The sequence below is a fragment of the Lepisma saccharinum genome, chromosome 30 (assembly GCF_977018435.1).
Source record: "Lepisma saccharinum chromosome 30, izLepSacc3.1, whole genome shotgun sequence".
NCBI classification, from domain to species: Eukaryota; Metazoa; Arthropoda; class Insecta; order Zygentoma; family Lepismatidae; genus Lepisma; species Lepisma saccharinum.
In genome coordinates, this window is record NC_139258.1 from 15673817 (window position 1) to 15696424 (window position 22608).

The window sequence follows — 22608 nt, forward strand, 5'->3', positions numbered from 1 at the left end:
GCACATCGACGCCAAGGGTCCCGGGTTCGAATCCCGCTCGGGCTTGGTTGTTTGTGAATGTCCATTCATCAATTTCATCACTCATCTCCATCTTCTGAAATTAGCCAAGAGGCACAAAACGCGAAGTAAAATAAACTAAATCAATCAATCAATCAATGAAGAGGCGAAGATTTGAACTCAGAGAGATGCTGAAAATGAGTTAAATCCTTTTTTTGTTAGTCGTGCCTGGTAGATGAAGATCAACAAATGATCGAAGTGTATCCAGGACAAAGCAAATGGAGAGAAATTGTTTAGAAGGCCAAAACTTTCAGTGTGTGAAGAAGAAGAAGAAGAAGATGGCAGCATCAGTAGTTGAAATTGTTAATGTGGCCCGCACTGTTTGATGAGTTGAAGACCACCCCTGCTTTAGATTGTGTGTGATTGCATTAATACACAGAACCCAAAACGTGTCATTGCCAATTGGCACATATATTTTGGCTCCAATAACACATTAACATGTATAAACTGCAAGTGATGAGCCTTTTGTGTGTTAAGATACAGAAAAAATGCATAAAATGATACTTTTATCAGATTCTGTTCCGTGTGATGCACTAAAATGCATAAGAAGGGAAGATCAGACAAAATAAACATTCCAAAGATAACATAATTTTACTTTTACATGTAATGCATCGACTGACAAAGTTAAATATATAATTTTTATCTACTCATTTTTATCTATGAGTCAGCGGCGTTCCAGAGTTTCACAAAGTAACCCTAATCCTTGCGAACAAAGACGATTTTCACGGGACGTGCTTCCTGTCTGCGCTCCACTTGCAGCTGCACACCTATTTTGTCACTGGACTCGCCCAGTCAGCGCATGTGCACATGCCTCAATGGTCGCTAGCAGCGCAGACGAACTGGAAGTGCTTTAAACCAAATAATAAAGTTTATCAGAATTTTTGTGTCACATTTCTCTCTATGAGAATTTGAGAGGGCAGAAATTACCGCGACAATCTGAAGTTGATGCCTATATTTCTAGGAGTCGGTTAATGGCACTTTTCTTTCCCTTAGTACACTTTTATTATTTATATATCCAGCTTCAGTAATTCACTTTATCTTTTTGGTTGCTTCTTCGTTTGGTTCAACCTCCTTGCCTGAAAAAAGAATCATGAATAGCACATTGTATCACATATATAGAAATGTGGATGGAAAATATTGCGTTAGGTTAGGTTGGGTTTACAAGGGTGCAAAACTACAGGTGAAGAGAGCATTTTTCCAATGAAAGTTTTTCAAAGCTAATCTGAGAAACGGACTGCATAAGACACATTACAATTATATTATTATTATTCATCTAAAGCAAAGTCCTTAATATAACGTCACTTAACTAAGTTCGTTGAATATCCCAAACAGACCTAGCTTACTTATAAGGTCTAGAAATCCAGAAAATAACAGCGATGGGACTAAGCACCAAAGATTGTGCCACAGAGTTTATATCAGTGTCCGAAGTGAGGGGGGATGCGGGATAATGGTATTCTCCCAGTTAGCAAAATTTTCGCAAAACATCCCCCCAGCTCAGTTGTTTCATTGCCACCATGTAAAACCGTTGGAGCATTGGAGCATTCCCTCAGTTAACCCCAAAGCTTGACTAAACATGAATTTATACTTCAGACGATGGTTTACATAGCCCCCCGCCATATAGGTTATATATATATATATATATATACACACACACACACACACATACACACACACACACACACACACACACACACACACACACACACACACACACACACACACACACACACACGGTGACTGGTAATTAGATGTATTCCCTGAAAGGGGTTAAAGTAGAGACAATTTGCAATAAATTTAACCATACGATACCCCATCCGAAAATTAGTAGTTTTCGAGATAGTCGAATTTCCATTGGTTTTTTTTTTTAAGAATGGCAATTTTCCACATAAAAAGATGAATTGAGAAAAAACTGCTCATTGCATGGAACTTATTTCAGCGTTTTCTGATAGCTAACAAATAAGTGGTTCGTTGAAAAAAAAAGTTTTTCCCAAATAACAATCACATGTAAGTAACGGGTGGGTCTAAACTTACAAGTGATGATAAAAAAATGCACTCTTAGTTTACTTGGCAACGTATTAATAACAAAAATGGTATGACACGAAGCGTACAAATTACTTAAATTACTTCCTTGTGACATCTGCTATCCAACAAGGTACAAATGTTGCTAACATTCACATTTGTGTACAAGAAATAATACTTCATTCATCTTCATGTGAATGGAATCAAAGAACAATACAATTAAAGAACATTACACGTCTTGCTCAAAGTGGGCACCTCCGTTACGAATGCAGGCACACAGGTTTTTACGGACATTTGGTCTCTTAACTCGTGATGTGATGGTGTCCTTGATGTGTTGACCAGATGTTAAGATCCTCTCCCTGAACTCTTCTTGCGAGTTTACCGGTGTCTTGTCATGTGGCTCCAAATGTAAAAGTCGCAAGGTGTCAAATCGATCGGGGGATCGAGCTGGGCAGTCATCACGCTGATAAATCATGTCACGTCTTGTAACTAGAAGCACATCCTCCAACAACATTGCCATCCCGTTCTTCAAAAAATGTTCATAAGTGATGCCACTTAAGATTTGGGGCAGGAAAAATGGCTCGATCAAATGATTGTTGATGACGCTCATCCATACTTCTGCCTGGGCGTGCGACAGTGGCTGGATGAAAATTACCCAAAGGAATGAATTGGCCGAGGCTGCCCGATTCCCTGGCCGGCTCGATCCCCCGATTTGAAGCCTTTCGACTTTTACATTTGGAGCCATATGAAAGACTTAGTTTACAAGACACCGGTAAACTCGCAAAATGAGCTCAGGGAGAGGATCTTAACAGCTGGTCAACACATCAAGGACACCATCACATCACGAGTTAAGAGACCAAATGTCCGTAAAAACCTGTGTGCCTGCATTCGTAACGGAGGTGCCCACATTGAGCAAGACGTGTAATGTTCTTTAATTGTATTGTTCTTTGATTCCATTCACATGAAGATGAATGAAGTATTATTTCTTGTACACAAATGTGAATGTTAGCAACATTTGTACCTTGTTGGATAGCAGATGACACAAGGAAGTAAAAGTAATTTGTACGCTTCGTGTCATACCATTTTTGTTATTAATACGTTGCCAAGTAAACTAAGAGTGCATTTTTTTATCATCACTTGTAAGTTTAGACCCACCCGTTACTTACATGTGATTGTTATTTGGGAAAAACTTTTTTTTCAACGAACCACTTATTTGTTAGCTATCAGAAAACGCTGAAATAAGTTCCATCCAATGAGCAGTTTTTTCTCAATTCATCTTTTTATGTGGACAATTGTCATTCTTTAAAAAAAGCAATGGAAATTCGATTATCTCGAAAACTATTACTTTTCGGACGGGGTATCATATGGTCAAATTTATTGCAAATTGTCTCTACTTTAACCCCTTTCAGGGATAAAGGTAAAAAAAAAGGTAAAGTGCTCCCCTGTGCATAGCACCACGCCATGAAGGCGTATAGGGGGTGTGGGGGTAACGCCCCACACTTTCTTGATCCGGTCGTGAGTGGGGTGATGTGATCAGCATCACGCCCCTGACCGCCTTTACCCCCCAGGGTTTCCCCCAGGTACCCATGTTATTCGACGCTGGGTGGGCGCCGGGGCCGCTTCCATCGTTAGAAAAGTTCCCGGATTTGAACCGGCCGGGGATCGAACCCGGGACCTTTACCATGGTAGTCAGACGCGTTACCGACTGAGCCACCGCGGCCACAGGGAATACATCTAATTACCAGTCACCCTGTATACACACACACACACACACACACACACACACACACACACACACACACACACATATATATATATATATATAGATCAAGAAAGTGTGGGGCCCTAACCCCTCACCCCCTATACGCCTTCATGGCGTGGTGCATAGCACGGGGGAGCACTTTACTTCTTTTAGTTGTAGTAACATCGAGAAATGTTGACTATTGCCAGAAACGGGCTTATAAATGAATAATATGAAATGTTAAACACGTTCTTTAAATATTTCTCGCAAATTTCACCTTATCACTACAATGCATTGCAATGTAGCAAAACAATACAGCGAGAATCAGTAATTTACAGTTTTCCATTATCATAGACGGCGCCACGATCTGGAGTTTAGCGTATATTCATTTAGCCGTACATACACACAGTGACTCATTATTATTATCATTTGTTGTTTGCAATAAGGTTGCATTTATACTTCAATTATTGGTTTCCTCATATATTGTACCAATGGATAGTAATAGTTAGGGACATTGAATTTTCGCGATGCGCGAAATGTGAAAAAAAGATTCAATTTTGAACATTCTGCACGTAACTACACCCCCAATGATGAAATATGCATGAGTTTTATTCGCGAAGTAATGCGAAATGTGTGCTTTTCCACGAAATGAACGCTTTTTCGCGAAATAACCGTGAAATATCATCAAATTAAGTAGAAAACACGCAAAAACCGGCAATCGAGGTTGTGCGCGCAAACTGTCGATTTGTAACGAAATGTTTGCCTAAAGTTTCCTACCACTTGCAGCCGAAGAACGTTTTATCTTCGATCACATCAGGAAGACGCTGCAAATTGGGATTTCCCATGCACATAATCTCAGTTCGAAAACTTCGCTCCCTGTCAAGCTGCATTCCTTTCTTCCCCCGAATGTCTACTCAACTTCCAGTTTCATTGAACTTGCTAGCTGTAGCAACGATAAGATTAGTCTGTTCCCGCACATCAAGGGAAACAATGGTGTCATTGGTGTTCAGTCATGAATGAATTTTGTTTATCATCATGTGATTTTCAACATGTTTGTGTATGTGCAGTAGTGATTATTTTATTTGTTGGACAGCAAGGATATCCTTTAAATACATACAATGAATAAATCACTTGAGATATGCAATTTAGAAATGAAGTGATTTTGTGTTGATGTTTTCTTTTTGGTTGGACAGCTAAGTACTTGTGCATGTGTACAGTATATAAATAGAACTAGTTTATCAATTTATAGCTCTTTTGTATGTTTTTTCCTCTCATATTTTTCACCGCTGGTATATACCGCTGATCTAACATTTTATTTACCGCTCTCCTCAGTTTTTATTTACCATAAATTTGTGTCCCTAGTAATAGTATTGGCTTGAACCCAGGCATCAGAATAAATTATCTGAGATAATTTGAAACTTAAGTAAAACTTACCCCATATTTTCCGATTTACTTGTTCTTGTACCAGATAAAGGGCCAGAGCTAACAACGTATTTCCTTCGAAGAACAGGACTCTACCGAGAACAGTAAGTTGATTTACCAGTGGATAGTGCCAGCTTTCCGTTACATAAGCCACCACGCACAACCTGAAAAGAAGCAGTTCGGTATGTAACCAAGTTATACATAATGGTGTGATGATGTATGAGGAAATCCATTTGTGAATTGACATTATCATTAATATTATTACTGAGAGGACCTACATGCGAAACTGAAATAAAACAATATTTAGACTCAAGTGACGTGAAGGACGTCCCTTATATAGGCTGTTGATATAGTTTAATTATGCGTCGATAAGTAATATGTAATATACATTCCATGACAAATCAACACAGATATGTGCAATTTCCAACCTGACCATCTCCGATTTTCATGAAATTTGGGGAGTTGAAACTATGCATGGAACTTAGTAACTATGAAAATTTTTAGTCTCGTGCGTCTTGTAATTGTTAAATTATTCAAGGTTAAAATTAGCAGAAATTGCCCTTTTTGAGCCCGCTTAGCTATACTAAATGTGCTGTAACTCCGCCCCTATTTCGCCTAGAAAGCTCAAATAAAGATTATTGTACAGGGAATTGAACAAGCTTTCCAGTGATATATAACAAGCCCACCTTTCGATAAAAATATAATTTTGCCACGTGACCTTGACCTTTGACCTTGAATATCTCAAAACATGTCATCAGCATCACCAAAAATCATGAAAAAAATATATTTGGTCCCTTATGCCATACTCTAAAACATATCAAAAAATCATTCTGGGACTGCAATGGGATCAGAAGATACAAAATAATATGTGTAACTATGTGACTGATAAAAGCCTCATTACATGAACTATGACGAGTCAAAAGTCCCTTAACACCCTCTACAGTCACATAGTTACACATATTATTTTGTATCTTCTGATCCCATTGCAGTCCCAGAATGATTTTTTGATATGTTTTAGAGTATGGCATAAGGGACCAAATATATTTTTTCACGATTTTTAGTGATAACATGTTTTGAGATATTCAAGGTCAAAGGTCAAGGTCACGTGACAAAATTATATTTTTATCGAAAGGTGGGCTTGTTATATATCACTGGAAAGCTTGTTCAATTCCCTGTACAATAATCTTTATTTGAGCTTTCTAGGCGAAATAGGGGCGGAGTTACAGCATATTTAGTATGGCTAAGCGGTCTCAAAAAGGGCAATTTCTGCTAACTTTGACCTTGAATAATTTAACAATTACTAAGTTCCTTGCATAGTTTCAACTCCCCAAATTTCATGAAAATCGGAGATGGTCAGGTTGGGGGCTGTGTTGATTTCGCATGGAATGACTCATATATGACATTGTTATTTTTGCTTTGTTTTTCTAGGAAGGTTGAAAGTAGGAAGGAGCCCAAAATCCACCTCACGGTGTAAAAATTCTATCTAGAGCAGCCCCTCTTGATGAGACTTTACTCGAGACCAGTTCCCTGGTCCAGCTTTTCAGGGTAAAAAGTCGGACTCATGAAAATATAAAGAAAAGAATGTATAATCTCCTGGGCATGCTACCGACCTGCCCCCAAAGCAAAATGTTTATTTCGCTGACAAACTTACCACAGAAAATAGATGTTGGTGTAAATGGCGAAAGTGAGTAATCCTTTTTCCCTGCTCGGATATTGGTGATAGATCAGGAACTGCTCGATCATCAGAAATACTGTTACATTTGTGTGAACGACGTGGTTCATTTCAAGGGTGACGTAGGGATCCAGTGCCCTGGGAAACATGTGCTCTCGATCGTTGACGTACATGAGCCAGAACATGGTCGTCATCGCCTGAAACATACAAGAATTATCTCTAGACCTCGGATTTTGGGTTTTTAACCTATTTTTTCCTTTGCAGGCAAATAAGAAATAACAAGTTATGTCAGCGTTTCATTAAAAAACGCAACAACTGACGAAATTTTATAGTACCTAAAATAACCTATTTTGCTTGTTATAACCTTTTTTTTAGGTTTATGCGCCTAAATCAAACCTTTTTTTAGGTTTTTATGTATTTTTTTTAGAGTTTTAAGGATTTTTGTATCACACAGAGGTATTTTCTTGCTTTGGTACCGAAAAAAGTCAATGCGTATCGTACCCAAGGTATTGGATAGAAATGACAAGTCTTATGTCATTCTTAGCATAGTAGGAAACCGAGATAGGAATGCGGAATAAGCAATGAGGCAAACGTGAGGTTATTGACTTGGGAGACGAGGAGGCTTGGAGTGTTGGAATTGACAGGGAGTGAGATCAGTTGGCGAGAATACGAGAGAGAGTAAGGACTGCGGATTAAAAAAGAGAAGCGAACGATTATTGGACAATGGTGTGTGAGGAGATTCATGTCTGACAGGGAGGTCAGACAAGTGATTTGAGAGGACAAGTGTGGGAATAATTTTCATCTAATTGTAAGGCAAGTAATATCCTTTTCTAAACCAATCCATATCGGTTCAGTCATGGAGAGGACAAAAACCCATATCTAACTTAAGTTAATTTCTATCGCCATTCCTCTTGCATATATCACATTTAGGCCAAGCGAGTGATAACTAGTGAACGGAACATTATGTGCTAAAAATCTCAGAAATATTTATTTTTTTATGTGTCATAAATCTTGAAAATATGTGATAAAAACAGGAAAATATGTGACAAAAATTTTAAAAAAACATTTGGCAACAAAAACAAACTATTGCATGCATTTAAAACACCTGAAATCAGTTTCTAAATGCTTACCGCTTAGTGAGCTATTTTTTCGAAGAGTTGCAGTGGATCACCATAGTTCTTTTCCAAATTCTCCATTGTAAATCTGACAATTATCTCTAAAAAGCATCTTATATTGTGAGAAAGATCGCTCCACGTCACTAGAAACAATTCTTTCATATTTGAAGCACGAAATGCCACTAACACTGAAGTTTTCCAAAGCTTCCTCTTCCTCTTCCTTCCAAAACACGTGCAATTTGGCACAAAGTTTGAAAACCTTGGTTTTTCCCTAAAATTCTGTACATTTAGACATTAGCACTTGTGCGTTAGATCCAATGGGGGTAATATTTTCACCCAATAGGATTGTAGGCGAGGTGCCAGAAGTCTGCCAGCGAGCGTGTTCAAAGACAAAACAAACCTAACACTCTCGATATGAAACAGATGGGGAGAATAAACATTTTTCCTTCGTGGATTTCGAGGTAGCTGAAGTCAATGAGCGATTTTATGTATTTAAAATGAAAATTTGCAAAATATGTATTTGCATACGGAAAACTGGAAAATATGTGTTTTTATGTAAAATAAAATTTGCTGTGTTGATATATGAGGCTATCATCAGAATTTTGGTAAAAACGAGGGTCTCTATCTTATCGCAAAAAAATCACAACATTTATTTACCTAAAGTTCCGTTCCCTAGTGATAACCATCTGAGAGATGAATACAATTTAAAGGTTCGTGGTTCGATCCCAAACGCAGAAGTAACATTGCGTTACGTGATGTAAGCTGCGTTAGGCTCGTATTGTTATAGGTTCTCATACGACACGAATGAATGTTTGAAACAAACTTTCAGTCGATCTCTCTTCCACCAAGTCCATGATGTTTTTCAAAGCTCTAAACCACTGGTTTCCAAAGTGTGCGCGCGGCTGGCTTACAGGAGGGCCGCGAAATGATCTAATATATTCAACCAATGATGTGATTGTTCCAAATATGTGCTTATTTAGTACTTTTACACATAAAATATTTCTGAATTTGAAATATGTGTTTAATTTTTAACTTAATGCAATCAACCTAACCACAGAAATTGAGCACTGCAAGTGTTAGATAAGCCTACATTCAGAGGCTCTGTCCGAAAGGTACGAAGTACGTACTTGAAGCATGGTTTTGGCGGAAGTGACGTCACCTAGTACAGTTCGAAAGCGCCAAAAACAGGAGTACGCAAGTGCATAGCTCGCAGTGCAGATGGAAGCTGACTCGGTCACGTGATTTCCACACTCGTTGTTCGTTTGTTTAAAATCGCGGAGGTAGAAAGCCAGCAACACAGGTTAAATATACGTTATGGGCCAGCAAGTTGTTGGTTAAAGTGCTTCTAATGTGTGGAAATGTATGTGTACGAACATTTGAAAATGTAACGTGATTTCTATGGTGAAAAACAAGTGTTTAAAACGTGGGGGAAACAACGAGTACTCAGTTTTATCTACTGATCGTATTTGGCGCTGCAGTCGAAATGCAATTCCAAAGACTTTCACTTCCAGTCCACGACTTCAAGACCGCACTCCAAGACCATACTCGGGGGATGCTCGCTTCAAGTACGGTCTTGCACCTTTGGGACACGGCCTGACTTGGGCGCCGCGGAAAGATTTTGAAACATTAAGTTCGGGAAACTCTTCTCTAAACAAAGCAAAATGTCTGGCGCCACTGTTACCTGCACGATGGTTCTGTGCTTTGTGGCATTCATGCCTTGTAAAGTAACGTTTCAACATTCAAATTTGTACCACTGACTGTTTTTGTTGAAAGATTATGTTACATAGGCAAGAAATCCTCACAGAAAGAAAGCTAAGTTTGACTATGGATAACATGAAAAAAATTATGTATTCAGGACTCTAGGACTATATTCAACTATATAAGTCCTGGTTTTCAAGGCGAAATTTTCAAAAAATCAATGGTACAGGCAGATATTTTCTCTATATCAACCTTAGGTATTACTGCCTCTCATCACACACTCACAAATATATATTAACAATATAAAGGGTATGTGCGATTCCAATGTATCCAAAAACTGTAATTTTGTTTTTTTTATTTTTTAACGGTTGTACCTAATCAGTATTCATGAATTTTGACCAATTTTGCATTTTTTGGAACCTACTTCAGGCTTTTCTTAGCCTAATTTAAGATTTTTAGAACCTATTTTAGGATTTTTAGAACCGGAACCTAAAAGCACTCTTTTTAGAAACTAAAAATTCAAGGTCTAGTTATCACACAAAAGTCTAAATATAAACAGGGCGGGCTACGGGAAATAGTACGATAACAATTAACAATCCTGCACAAAGGAAAGGACAGTGCGGTAGCTCCACCTTGCCGTTCCCAATCGTGACACAAAGGTCTGCCATTAATTTCGCCATGAGTCGTATTCAGGCTGTGAAGCCCTGTATGCGTCAGAAGAGCATTGTCATTTAGCCGCCCTGGCCGGTCGCAGCAGATGCAGCTAGCTCCCTTTCGAACGCCTCTCCCCCGTCATTACGCAGCAACAGGAAATTGAAAATCAATATATTCCTAAGTGAAACATCAAACTATAAAATAAATAATGAGATCTGTTATGCCAGGGGTTCTCAACCTTTTTGGGTCTGCGCCCCCCCTCTTTGCGTCCTCAAATTAGTCCACGCGCCCTCCCTCTAGGAGTAATGAATTATTGATGTACAAAACTGTGCTGTTAGGGTTAAAAAATCTAACTCAAACAATATTTTACAATGCTTTTATTACTACAGATATTAAAAAATACTAATACTTGTTTTGTTGATAAAACATTTTCATTAATTAATAAAAGTGCTTAATAGGCCTACATTACAAAGCATTCTGCCCTCACTGCAGTTAAAATTTCAAGCTACATCATTTGGTTTTATTTCTTAAGAATACAATTAATGAGTGACAGAGAGAACTATTTGCAGAAGTTTCTTTTCTGAGACCTAAACAAGGGGTTTGTGTTTGACACAACTTTTTTTTGGGGGGAGGGGGTAATTCTTGTATATATTTTTCATTGCTCACCACGCCTTCCCTGAAATTCTCCAACGCCTCCCCAGGGGGGCGCGCCCCCCAGGTTGAGAACCCCTGTGTTATGCCATTGCACGACCACATCAAAGCTTTAAAAGATGCGACACTAAAGGAGTTGCAAAAAATGGCAAATTCCCCCCATTGCCCCTCCCTAATCGATGCCACTGCCGTATCTTAAATTTAACAAGTATTAGGAAAGAAATGCTTTGGAGACTTGATCTCATCTTTACCGTTGTAGGGCTGTATGATTTTATTAAAAACATTACATGTAATGTTATTTTTCGTATAATGATATCTTGCATAAAATAGAAACAATTTTGATTGTGTTACGACCTTACTTATTTTGTAACTTTGCAATTCCGTGTTAAAAGAAAAATTGATATAGTGTTACCTCAAGTCTTTGTTAATGTCCGTGATACTACATGTTGTGACGCAAATATGAACGCGCCAATCAAGGCGTTGTTGAACTAATGTATTCACCTTTCTGTAACAATCTAATGAAGTCAGCTCGCTTAAGACAACGGGCATTTATTATGATGTAAATATAGATTTGCCAATCAAAGATTATCCATGTTTGATGAACTAACCTAATTGTAATTAAATAATGGCGGAACATTTAAATTTGTATATTTCCAAAATGTAAGATTTTATCAACGTTAAAGAAATAATTGTTAACTCAAATGAATATGTAAACTTTCTTTGTAAATTATTAATTGCCAAACTATGTATTTTTCAAATATCTTTCTGTTGTAATTTAGAGTATTGTAATAAGAAATTACCTAAAGACAGGTGTTCGAGGCTGGAACTTTGGGTATAAATACGAAGGAGTTTGGTCCGTAAGGAGGTCTGTTCTGGTGTCAGTCTAGGAAGAAGTGAATAGGTGCAAGCCGCTCTTCTGTAAAACCTAGACTGGCCAAATAGGAACGGTCTAATCCGGTCTAATCTAGGAAGAAGTGAATAGGTGTATGCCGCTCTTCTGTAAAACCTAGGTTAGTCGAATGGGATATAAGTTCCAATTTAGGAAGAAGTGAATAGGTGCAAGCCGCTCTTCTGTAAAACCTAAATTGGCAATCTCGGGTGATAACTCCAAGTCTAGGAACAAGTGAATAGGTGTATGCCGCTCTTCTGTAAAACCTAGGTTTGGGCCACCCTAGTTTGACCTTTCTAGTAAGTTTGAAATTATCTATTAACAATTGATCTCAAAGTTCCAGTTATGAATTACCTAACCTCTGGCTGTAAGTACTCAAGCAGTAAATAAACATTTCCTTAAAACTTCACGACGTTGGTTGGATTTGTTCTCACCTACCCTGAAGATAGGTTTCAGTGTAGACCCTTAGAGCCTCAATGCTCCCGGCTATAGGAGTAAAGGGTGAGGAAAGTTACTAGGAACGTAACAATTGTTAATACAGTCCAGTACATATTTTTTGTCCACTACTACTACTACATCATAAAGTCTTGCTTCAACCATGTCGTGCATGGGGAAAACGGGGTGGGGCATTGACCTCCTGGAAAATCAATATCAGATCGCTTGGGTTGTGAGAGGTACTGGGATCGTTACCCAGCATCTCCACTACGTATCATTCTACAGAATGATGGGGATCTAAACCAGTCACTCCCACAATTAATCAATGGGTGATGTAACTTATTCATCATTCATCCTGAATGATGAGAGCACTCGTCATTGACATGACAAGTTAAACGCTTGGCAGTGTGAAAGGCACAACTAAAACTAAACAGCTTAACAACTAGAAAAGACAATGGTCACTCATTGGGTTTTATGAACCTTCGAACCTGAATCATGGCTGGGTTAGGATAATTACCTGTATCTGAAGAGTGATGATAAATCGAAGAATAAAATAAACTAAGTCCTCTGTAGGCTTCGTTGCAGGTTGACCAGGCCTCGCCTCACTTTCCCTCAACACCTTTCTCCAAGCTCCTCTCTCTCCTCAATCCAAATCAAAAGTCAGTCCCTTCTCAGTCTGCCTCACCTCTATATCACCCAGGCCATGGAGACCTTCCTCCATGCCGAATCGTGATTATTACTACCTCTATTGCAAACAGCTGACTCCATAGGCTGATGGAACTTCCTATATCCTGAATACATCTGGAAGTTTGCAAAGCACAACACCGTGCATTATTCACATACCACAGAGGATGAGACAACTGAAGTAAACAAGTGAATGCCCTGGTCAACATGAAGAATCCAGAGAGACCTTAAATAAAATATAATCTTATGGATTAATACGATATTTTACATTATAATTTCACTTCAGTCACAGTAATTTGCGGGGTGTAAGGGGTACCTTCCACGTAGGGGCCCAAAAGTCAACCTCACTTCCACGTAGTGCATCCTGGACTAAAGACTAACGAGGCTCTGGCGACTGGCACTAAGGCCAGTATAATTTTGTGTGTGTTGTCCTGTTTTTTGTCCTTGTGTGTGCTGAGTGCCCATTTACAGCCTCAGCTTTTAACAGAAGTCAGAAGATTTTAAGATTTTTAGTTATGCAACGTTAGAGTTGTTATTTGTAATGATGAGGGGCTGGCCCCCGTATAATGTGATGGAAGCAAAATAGCCTAAGTGCTGACGCTCCCAAAATTTTAAATTCAAATTCAAATTCAAACAGTAATTTGCAGTAATTGTGATAAAGGACAGCAATGTGCAAATTAACGGAGGGGGGGGGGGATTCCGGGGATTTCTATAACCCGATAATTTTTTATCCCCATCAGATTCTTAAAAAATCCCTGCTAGCGATGTTTTATGCCCCCTGCAAAGAAAATGGAATTAAAACATGTAGTATACCATTTCTTAACAATTGAGCAAACACCACTGAAAAATAATTTGGGAAAGCTTTTAACATTTATTAAACAATTGCATCCTACTTCGCGTCAGAGGTTTTTTTCAAGTAGCTCCCACACTAGCGCCGTTGTGTCATTTGTTAAACTTAGAAAAACCTGCCGCCATGGCAAATAGATTTGATATTCATTAGCTTTAGTCATTGGAGGTACATCAAATTTCTCGCCGCACGCCGTGATTGAGTTCAGCAATAGAAATTTAGTCAAGTTTTCTCTGTGTTACTGATAGTTCAATAGCTCTCCTTTTGTAAGAGTTTGGGTTTCCTTGGAACACTGTGCGAATTAAGCTTTTTGATTTGGGGGGATGCCCAGTCAGTGACGTGTTTTTGGTTTCATTACGGAGCAAGCACGTATGTAGAAATAAGTTTCGGGGCGGGTCCGTATCAAGTGTCTCAAAATAATAATAATAATAAAATAATAATAAAATTAATAATAATAATGTTTACACAAAAATAATTATTATATTAAAATAATTAAAATTGTATTAATTAAAATATTCAAATTAATTAATATTATATTTTATTACATGAATAGGTAAAAGGACGATATAGGAATAGTGATATAAAAGCACGTATTCATTATCTACCTTACATGTACTTAAGGTCGGCAAAAATTGTACAAAAAAACTGCCCTGGCAAAGAAATTGATGTCAAATAGATAAAGAAGGAATTTAATATTTATTAAACATAAAAAAAGGTTGTTAGATCCATAGATGAAAAGTAAAGTTCCTAGAGATATTTTATGAATGTTACGTTATAAGTAGTAATAAATCTTGCATGAATTTACTTTGCCACTCTCATTCAAAGTAGTATGATTACAATATAAATAATCCTTGCTTTTTAATAAGTTTGGCGGAATTAAATAAACGTCGATTAAAGAACAAGTATATTTTCATTATTTAATTTAAGTTATTTTGTTATTTCTTTATTTTTATTATTTCATTTTTATAATTAGTAAATATTTCAGGGGGTCCGGACCCCCTGGACCCCTAAATAGTCCTTGTTAAGGAGGTAGTTTCTTTTTTAGGGGAAGTATGCAAATTTGTGTGTTACCAATCAGTTATTGCCTGGCGGTTGATTCTACCCTAGTCCATTCACTTTTATGATAACATTTTAACGTGATTTAGAAACACTCAGTAAATACTGTACATTCACATTCTAGGAAGACCAAAACTCATGCACAAAAGCAGCTATCGAACTGGTAACACTGAAAGCATGGCCAAATTTATATTACAAACCTACATACAAGTTTCTTGTGAAAATTAATACACGTAAAATATCAGAACTATGCGATGGGAACTTTAGTGCAAAACAGCCTGCTGTTGGCTCTGTGAGTTGTACAGTTTTAAAATGGTGTTCTTTCTTAATTCACAAGACTACATACTCTTCGACAAAGAAATCTTTCATAACTGGACCATTAATGGACATAAATGTATTTTCAATCATGTTTATTACATAGTTAAAACATGGCATACTACATGCTTTCAAATTCATTTTCTTTGAGGGGATAGAAACATCCCTGGCAGGGATAAAAATAATTGTCTTTTGCCGGGGATAAAATTCTTTGTGGGGAGAAATCCCCGACACCCCCCCCCCCTTAATTTGCACACTGACTTAGAATGTAAATATACTGTTTCTAAATTACGTGTAAATGTTTTCATATGATTTAATAACCACTGTTCTAAGGTACCTAGAACTGCAAGGCAATAGTTAGTTTACTAACTGGAGATTAGGAGATTAGGGGAGGCGTGGGGGGAAGGGCAGTTGCCCCCTCCCATCTACTGTACTTGCCCCCCGTTTTGGAACACCATCTCCGCCACTGCTGGTAGCATATACAAATTTGCATACATAAAGAACAAACTAAATCATACAATCCCCCCGAAGCAGAAAGCCTAATGCTCACACTGATTACAAGCAAAACTGGTAAATATGGTTTAGGAACACAGTAAGCAAGGACGTATTTAAGCGGGGAGGGTCCTGCCCTCCCCCCGAAAGACTTAGCAATAAAAGTTGAATGATGAAAATGTACTTGTTTAGCATTTGTTGTATAATCAAAGTTATTAATTTCCTCTGAACTTATTGAAAGGCAAGGATTAGATTGGAATCATATGCCTTTGAATGACTGACCAAAGAAGATTTATGCATACTACTACTGATAATAATATGCATAAAATATTAATCAGAAACTTTACTTTTCGGAAACTGGATCTAACTTTATTTTTTGTTATTGAATAAATATTCAATTCTCTATCTATTTGACATGACTCTCCTTGGCAGGCAAATTTTGAAGATATTAACCACACGTAAGCTAAATAATGAATAGCATACGAGCGGTTATATCTCTATTCTTAAATAGTCATTATATTTATTCATGTAATAATTATAATACGTACAATTTAATTTAATTTACATATTACTATTATTTTAATTTAATATAATTATTTTAATTTAAACATTATTATTATTATTATTCGGAGGAAGATGCCATATTTGCTCACCCTTCCCAATGGAGAAAATTCTGCTGACACAATTCACTCATTCTACATGGTGATTCATATAAAACTAACACATTTCTTTGCCGTTTTATTGAAACAACCTCGTAATTCTCCAAGTTAACTTCACATGACGCAGGACATCTGGGAGATTCATACATCCTCAAGAGATTACGCAGCTGTGCAGAATTTGGTAGCTTTCGTCGCTGAAACTGGCTCAGTCATTGCAAGGACACAGTAGCTACGTGCTTCATATTTTCATGGTATTTGTTGAGCAACTGAATGACACAGAGCTGCGTAAATGCTACTTTCAGCAGATTGGCATCTTGTGCCATACATCAAATGAGTCCGTGACGCTGATATCAGGGTTCTGGAATTTATGCCCACCAAGAGTACCCGATTTGACACCCATGGACTTCTTTCTGTGGTGGTACCTGTACGCTACACACCCTTGGATAATGGATGAATTGTAGGCCAGTAATGACAACAGCATACTCCAACGAAAGGCCAGGGACATGAAACGACATGTCCAGAGGAGGGGGGTGGGGGGGGAAGGACAGTTTCAACGTGTAGTGTAAAGGTTATTAAACTCCCATATCTATGCTACATTTCAGATGTAATAACTTGTTGCTAGCTTTATTCTTGTTCACATGCTTTGATAATGAAATGTGTTAGTTTTATATGAATCAACCTGTACTTACCATAGTGCTTGGGTAGGCCAGGGAAGTAAATATGAAATCCCTCATCTTCCGAAGGTTGCTGTTTGGTTTCTCGACTGCAAGAATCTTGCTTTCCTGTAGATCGTAGAGCAGTGCAGTGAAGAAATACACCATCTGGAGAACCTGCGAGTACAGTTCATAGTCATTCATCACTAGATAACGGATTTTAAGGTGTAGCACCTTTCTAAAAATATAGCTGTTTTCATACCGATCGTTTGAGATATGCATTTTAGGACCATAGGCGTGCGCAGACCCTCTGATTAGGGGGGGCAAAAGCCTGGAAAATTCAATCGGGAAAAAAAAATTGCGAGCGAAGCGAGCAAGAAAAAATTTAGATCCACATTTTTCCAAGCTGAAAATAATATTGATTTAATATGGCAGAAAAGGTGTCAGGGGGGAGGGGGGCATGTCATTCTCTTTTACAATTTTCTTTAATTTAGATCGTTCGGCGCCCAGGGCCAACTCCCGCCGCCCCCGCTACGACTCTGAAAGACAGATATTGCGAGCGAAGCGAGCAAGACAATTTTATGAAATGTATATTTATTTGTATAAAATTTGATAGCGAGGGTTGCAATTGTACCTTTGTGCCCCCTGCAAGAAAGATGTGAAAACTAATTCCATCTTGAGTATCCTCTTTTCCTACTACTCTTAGATTCTACTAGTTTTGCTTTCTTTTACCTCAATGTTTGTCCTCCTAGAATTGATTTCCGTCCAAGGTTGGGGAGGAGCAATGCCCATTGCCCCCCCTGTCGTTGCGCCACTGTACCCCTTCCCCCGTAGTTGCTTTGAATTTTAATCAGCTTGAAAATACTTGATTCTCTTTAAGAGTACAATATATTTCAATAACGGCGATATGATTACTCCATACTAAATTTGTAGGTGATTTTTTTTAAAATTTGATTTTAAAATTTTGGGTGCGTCAGCTGAGGCTGTAAACGGGCACTCAGCACACTTAAGGACAAAGAAACAGGACAACACACAGAATTATACTGGCCATAGAGCCAGTCGCCACAGCCTCGTTTGTCTGCACAGTTGGGTGTACTACGTGGAAGATCACCCCTTACACCCCAAATTTCTAGGTGAAAGTATAATAATGTAGGGACATGGACCTCTGGAAGGGGGGCAAGGATGGCCATACCTCTTCCTTAGAAACCTAAAAGTATATATTTCACACGTATAATTTGATTTCAGTCATAGTAATTTACGTTAATGCGATAATTTCAAATTCGAGTGGTGTTTTTTGAGGGAGCAACACTATTATCAGGGTTATATACCCCATGGAAAAATACCTTGCTTGTCCCTTCGTGGAAAAATCTGCGGAAGTCCACGATTAAGGGGGACAATTGTCCGTGCGCACGCCTATGTTTAGGACATGAAATCAAGTAAAATGAACACATTTTGTTGCACCTTTTTGCACCGTTTCGCGAGATTAGCACATTTATCCCCTTTTTACCCTCTCGTTGATGCTTCAGCACCGTTTTCCCTCCTTTTCTTTCATGTTTTGTTGAAAAATTGGACAGAAAAAAAATAAATGATTTTCACTCTTCTTGAGTAGCTATATAAAATCTTATAATATAATTTTGTAGAGCAGAACGAGAGCCAAGGTGATTATAATTAAAGTGACGGTGTTCAGAGTGGTGCAGCACGGGCTGTAATGAGAGTAGCAGTCTGAAACTTCGTAGATATGCTAATGAAGCAATGCGCTCGCGAATTATGCAAAAAAAAAAAAAAAGTTCCAATTCTCGCCACCAGGGTAAAAAATGGCGCTGTAAGCAGTCAAAACTTGGTATAGTTACAGGAAAAACACTATAAATCGCAGAAAACAATACTCTTTGTAATAAAATATCGCTACAATTTCACTATTCGAATTACATGAACATTACTAAAGGAAAAAGCAACAAGCGTCACCAACCACAACCAGGGAGCTCACACAATGGTTAGGCAATGTCACAGACTTTGACGTCAGAGTTACGGAAAATTCCAAGTTTTGACTGCTTACAGCGCCATTTTTTACCCTGGTGGCGAGAATTGGAACTATTTTTTTTTTTTGCATAATTGGCGAGCGCATTGCTTCATTAGCATATCTACGAAGTTTCAGACTGCTACTCTCATTACAGCCCGTGCTGCACCACTCTGAACACCGTCACTTTAATTATAACCACCTGGTATAATATAAATTATACCATGTTTACCATAAATTATATTATTAGCCACAGTGTTGAATAAAGAATGTTAATGTAAGTGGTTTAGAGTTAGATCTGAATAAAGGCATTTTATCAGCATCTTACATTTATTGCACCTTTTTTGCTTTTCCCGACCATAATTTGCACCTTGAAATCCGTTCCCTATTCAACACACAGAGCTACACTACGTCCCAGGAGTTTGTTGAACAAGGCCGCGCTTAACGGTAGGGAAGGGGAGAAAGCGAGTGAGCGGAGCAAAACCGCACACGCTGCTTAAATCGGTTGGTAGCAAGTAATCCCTTACCCTTTCTTAGTGATTAGCCAACAAGTGGGAGAAAAGCTAAGTAAAATAAAGCAAAACCAATCAACGTTTCCCTCTCACGTGTTCATTGGTCGAGCCTTCTTGAGTTACTACTTGTGCAAAGGACTTGTTTTTGTTCACTTGCTCCACATATTCCTGGGACAGAGAATATACGTATATACTCTGTTCCATTCATCTCTTGAGCAAGGCCGCGCATAGCGTCAGAGAAGGGGAGAAATCGAGTGGGCAGAGCGAAGCAGTACACGCCGCTGCGAAGGCTGGTAACTGCAGTCGCTTCCCCAGCAGTCTAAAAGGTTTCAATGGTCGTGTAATGAAAGTGGCTAATTCTCGAAGTTGTGTGGACCTATAGAGCAAAAGCATACTTGGTAGTTTCCATTACAGATTTTAAAAGAAATATAGGGGAAGGAAGGGTAAAGTGGCCAATCTAAGGTTTGATGAATTCTTATCATACCTTTTTAATCAGCAACGTTATAGAAATATAGACCAATAGTAAGTATAATAAGATAACTTTACTTCCAATTTCTATTTTATTTTTATAATTCTTGTTGTTTAGAAATGTACACGTTATTTCTTTTAAAAAAAAGTACGAAGTGGCCACTTTGCCCACCTAGGTTGGGTAAAGTGGCCAGCCCCTTTCCATTTTACCTGCATAGGTAATCACATTGATTCAGAGTGTGTATTTAATCAACACAAGCTGAAGTAATGTTTTTTAACTATTATCTTAAGTATGAAATCTTTACAAGATAAAGTAAATAGTAATTCGTAATCAATACTGTATCAATAAAGGATTAGGCGTAGGCCTATTTGTAAAATTCGCACTCAAACTCATCATCTTCTTCGTCACAACCGGCGCACTCTTCATGTGCCCACTTCTTTCATTTTAAACATCAAATCCATCCTTCATTGCCTTTCGAGTCTGTCTGATTCGTGGCCACTTTGCCCGGTCTGTTTCGTGGCCATTTTGCCCGGAATGACGCCATTACACAAAGTGTGGTCTAACGTCTAACCTACACGACTTAGCGTTTTCAAACACACATCATTTAAAAGGTTATTTCACGCTGATCAAACAGCACAAGAGCATATAATTATAACACTTACTATTATTTAGCTATAATCAACAATTTGTACCACTTAGCTAAAATCAGACTTGCGAAAGAACAATAAAATGAGCCCACATCTAGAAAAGTGCAGCCTCCCGCTTCAGAGTCCCAGACAACATTGACAGCATCCGTGGCGACTGTTTCGCCCGGCTCCCGCGTGGCGGAAGCGCTATACAACGAAGAAAACTCACATGGCCTCTTTGCCCGCACTGGCCACTTTACCCTTCCTTCCCCTATATCAAATAGGAATAGTTTAGATTTGATTTGAATTTAAAATTTTGGGTGCGTCAGCACTTATGCTATTTTGCACCCTTCACATTATACGGGGTCCAGCCCCTTAGCGTAACAAAAATACCATAATTGCAATGTCGTGTTACTAAAAAATTAAAATATTCTGACTTTCGTTAAAAGCTGAGGCTGTAAAGAGCCACTCAGCACACACAAGGACAAAAATCAGGACAACACACACAAAATTATACTGGCCATAGTCCCAGTCGCCAGAGCCTCGTTCGTCTGCAAAATCCAGTTCAGGGTGTACTACAGTCCAGCAGAATTAACTTGAGAGAAATGGCCGCTCGGTGAGTGATGCAACTGCGCTCGAATTGGCTAGAGCGGGGGACTTCCCGCTGTAACGGGCCAATGGAAACTATAGTGTAGAGTTTGAAGAGTTTCCATTGGCCCGTTACAGCGGGAAGTCCCCCGGTCTAGCCAATTCGAGCGCAGTTGCATCACTCACCGAGCGGCCATTTCTCTCAAGTTAATTCTGCTGGACTGTACGTGGAAGTGAGGTTGACAATTGGGTGTTCTACGTGGAAGGTTGCCCCTTACACCCCAAATAGTTTAGAGTTTGACAAATCACGATGTCGGAACATTTTCGAACATTTTCCGTCCGCAAAACTTCCCGCTTTTGTCCCGATTGTCGGATTTTATAAAAATATATTGAGCCTTTGAAACATGATCAAGGTATTGATTATAATCAGTTAATAATTATTAATCAACAAATGAATGCCTTAGTTAAACAGAATTCTAACTTAGTCCTTGCACTTGCATCACAATTCACAATATAAACATACCATATTCCACGAAGTGAAGAATTTCATGCCAAGTCCAAACCCAGACGTCACGGCGAGAATATTAGACGGAATGTCAAAAAACAATGCAAAATATCCCATTGTGACTGTATGGTGCAAGAGACCAATACAGTGAAATGCCACGGCTCCTGTCCGCTTCATTTTGCAAGCAACTTCTCTCCTCTAATGCAAGACTGTGTTAACACACTGAAGATCTGAATAACTTTAGTTGTTTCGTGCAGTTCCCAGGTGTTATTCTTTACTGAGGAAATGACCTTCAAACGTTCACAACGATTCATTTCTCACCTTTTTCGATGGAAAAAGTCTAGTCTTGCAAGAATAAGGAAAGAATTACGTAAATAATTGTAATTACTGCCACTTAAGTACTATTACCATACAAGTTTAGAGACAAAGGGCTTAAGGACCCATAAATTATTTGGTGGGAATAAGTTCGTAAAGCATGAAACAGGAGAACGTCCTTCATACCGACGTGTACATTACATGAATTACTTCATATTTGATTATCTTGTTGTTCAAAATAAATGTTTACAACACCACATTTGGGTGGTGCAACTCGGGTACTCTGCCGCACAAGATAAAAATAGTTGCTTGTGAATGTTGATTATGAGTTTATATAAGACGCTGGTGCCTTCAACTAGACAACTAATCTAATTTTTCTGACTTTATGGATTGTTTTGACATATTTGAAAACATTCAAAATTAATGAAATCATATTCTGAACAAAGTACTATTGTGTTCTGATATTTCAGTAAAAATAATAAAAAAGTTTTATTCGTTTAACTTTAGAAATAAATCATGA

General features: G+C 38.3%; 1 protein-coding gene across 1 annotated transcript; it reads right to left on the bottom strand.

Annotated features, from left to right (window-relative positions):
• Nucleotides 1-1086: 1086 nt before the first annotated feature.
• LOC145981740 (androgen-induced gene 1 protein-like) lies at nucleotides 1087-21990 on the bottom strand. Its single transcript, XM_083115147.1, has 5 exons — nucleotides 21792-21990; nucleotides 17096-17236; nucleotides 6891-7108; nucleotides 5252-5403; nucleotides 1087-1133 (listed from the first exon to the last, which is right to left on the bottom strand). The coding sequence occupies exons 1-5, from the start codon at nucleotides 21948-21950 to the stop codon at nucleotides 1087-1089; spliced, it is 717 nt and encodes a 238-aa protein (XP_082971273.1). The 5' UTR covers nucleotides 21951-21990.
• Between the last annotated feature and the right edge of the window lie 618 nt (nucleotides 21991-22608).

Bases quoted from the DNA above. Each gene is read 5' to 3' on its own strand.
- LOC145981740 (XM_083115147.1), bottom strand. From the start codon at position 21,950: ATGAAGCGGACAGGAGCCGTGGCATTTCACTGTATTGGTCTCTTGCAC. The intron at 7,109-17,095 runs GTAAGTACAGGT...TGTATGTTTCAG, and splicing joins TGGCCTACCCAAGCACTATG to GCGATGACGACCATGTTCTG. The intron at 5,404-6,890 runs GTAAGTTTGTCA...GCTTCTTTTCAG, and splicing joins ACCAACATCTATTTTCTGTG to GTTGTGCGTGGTGGCTTATG.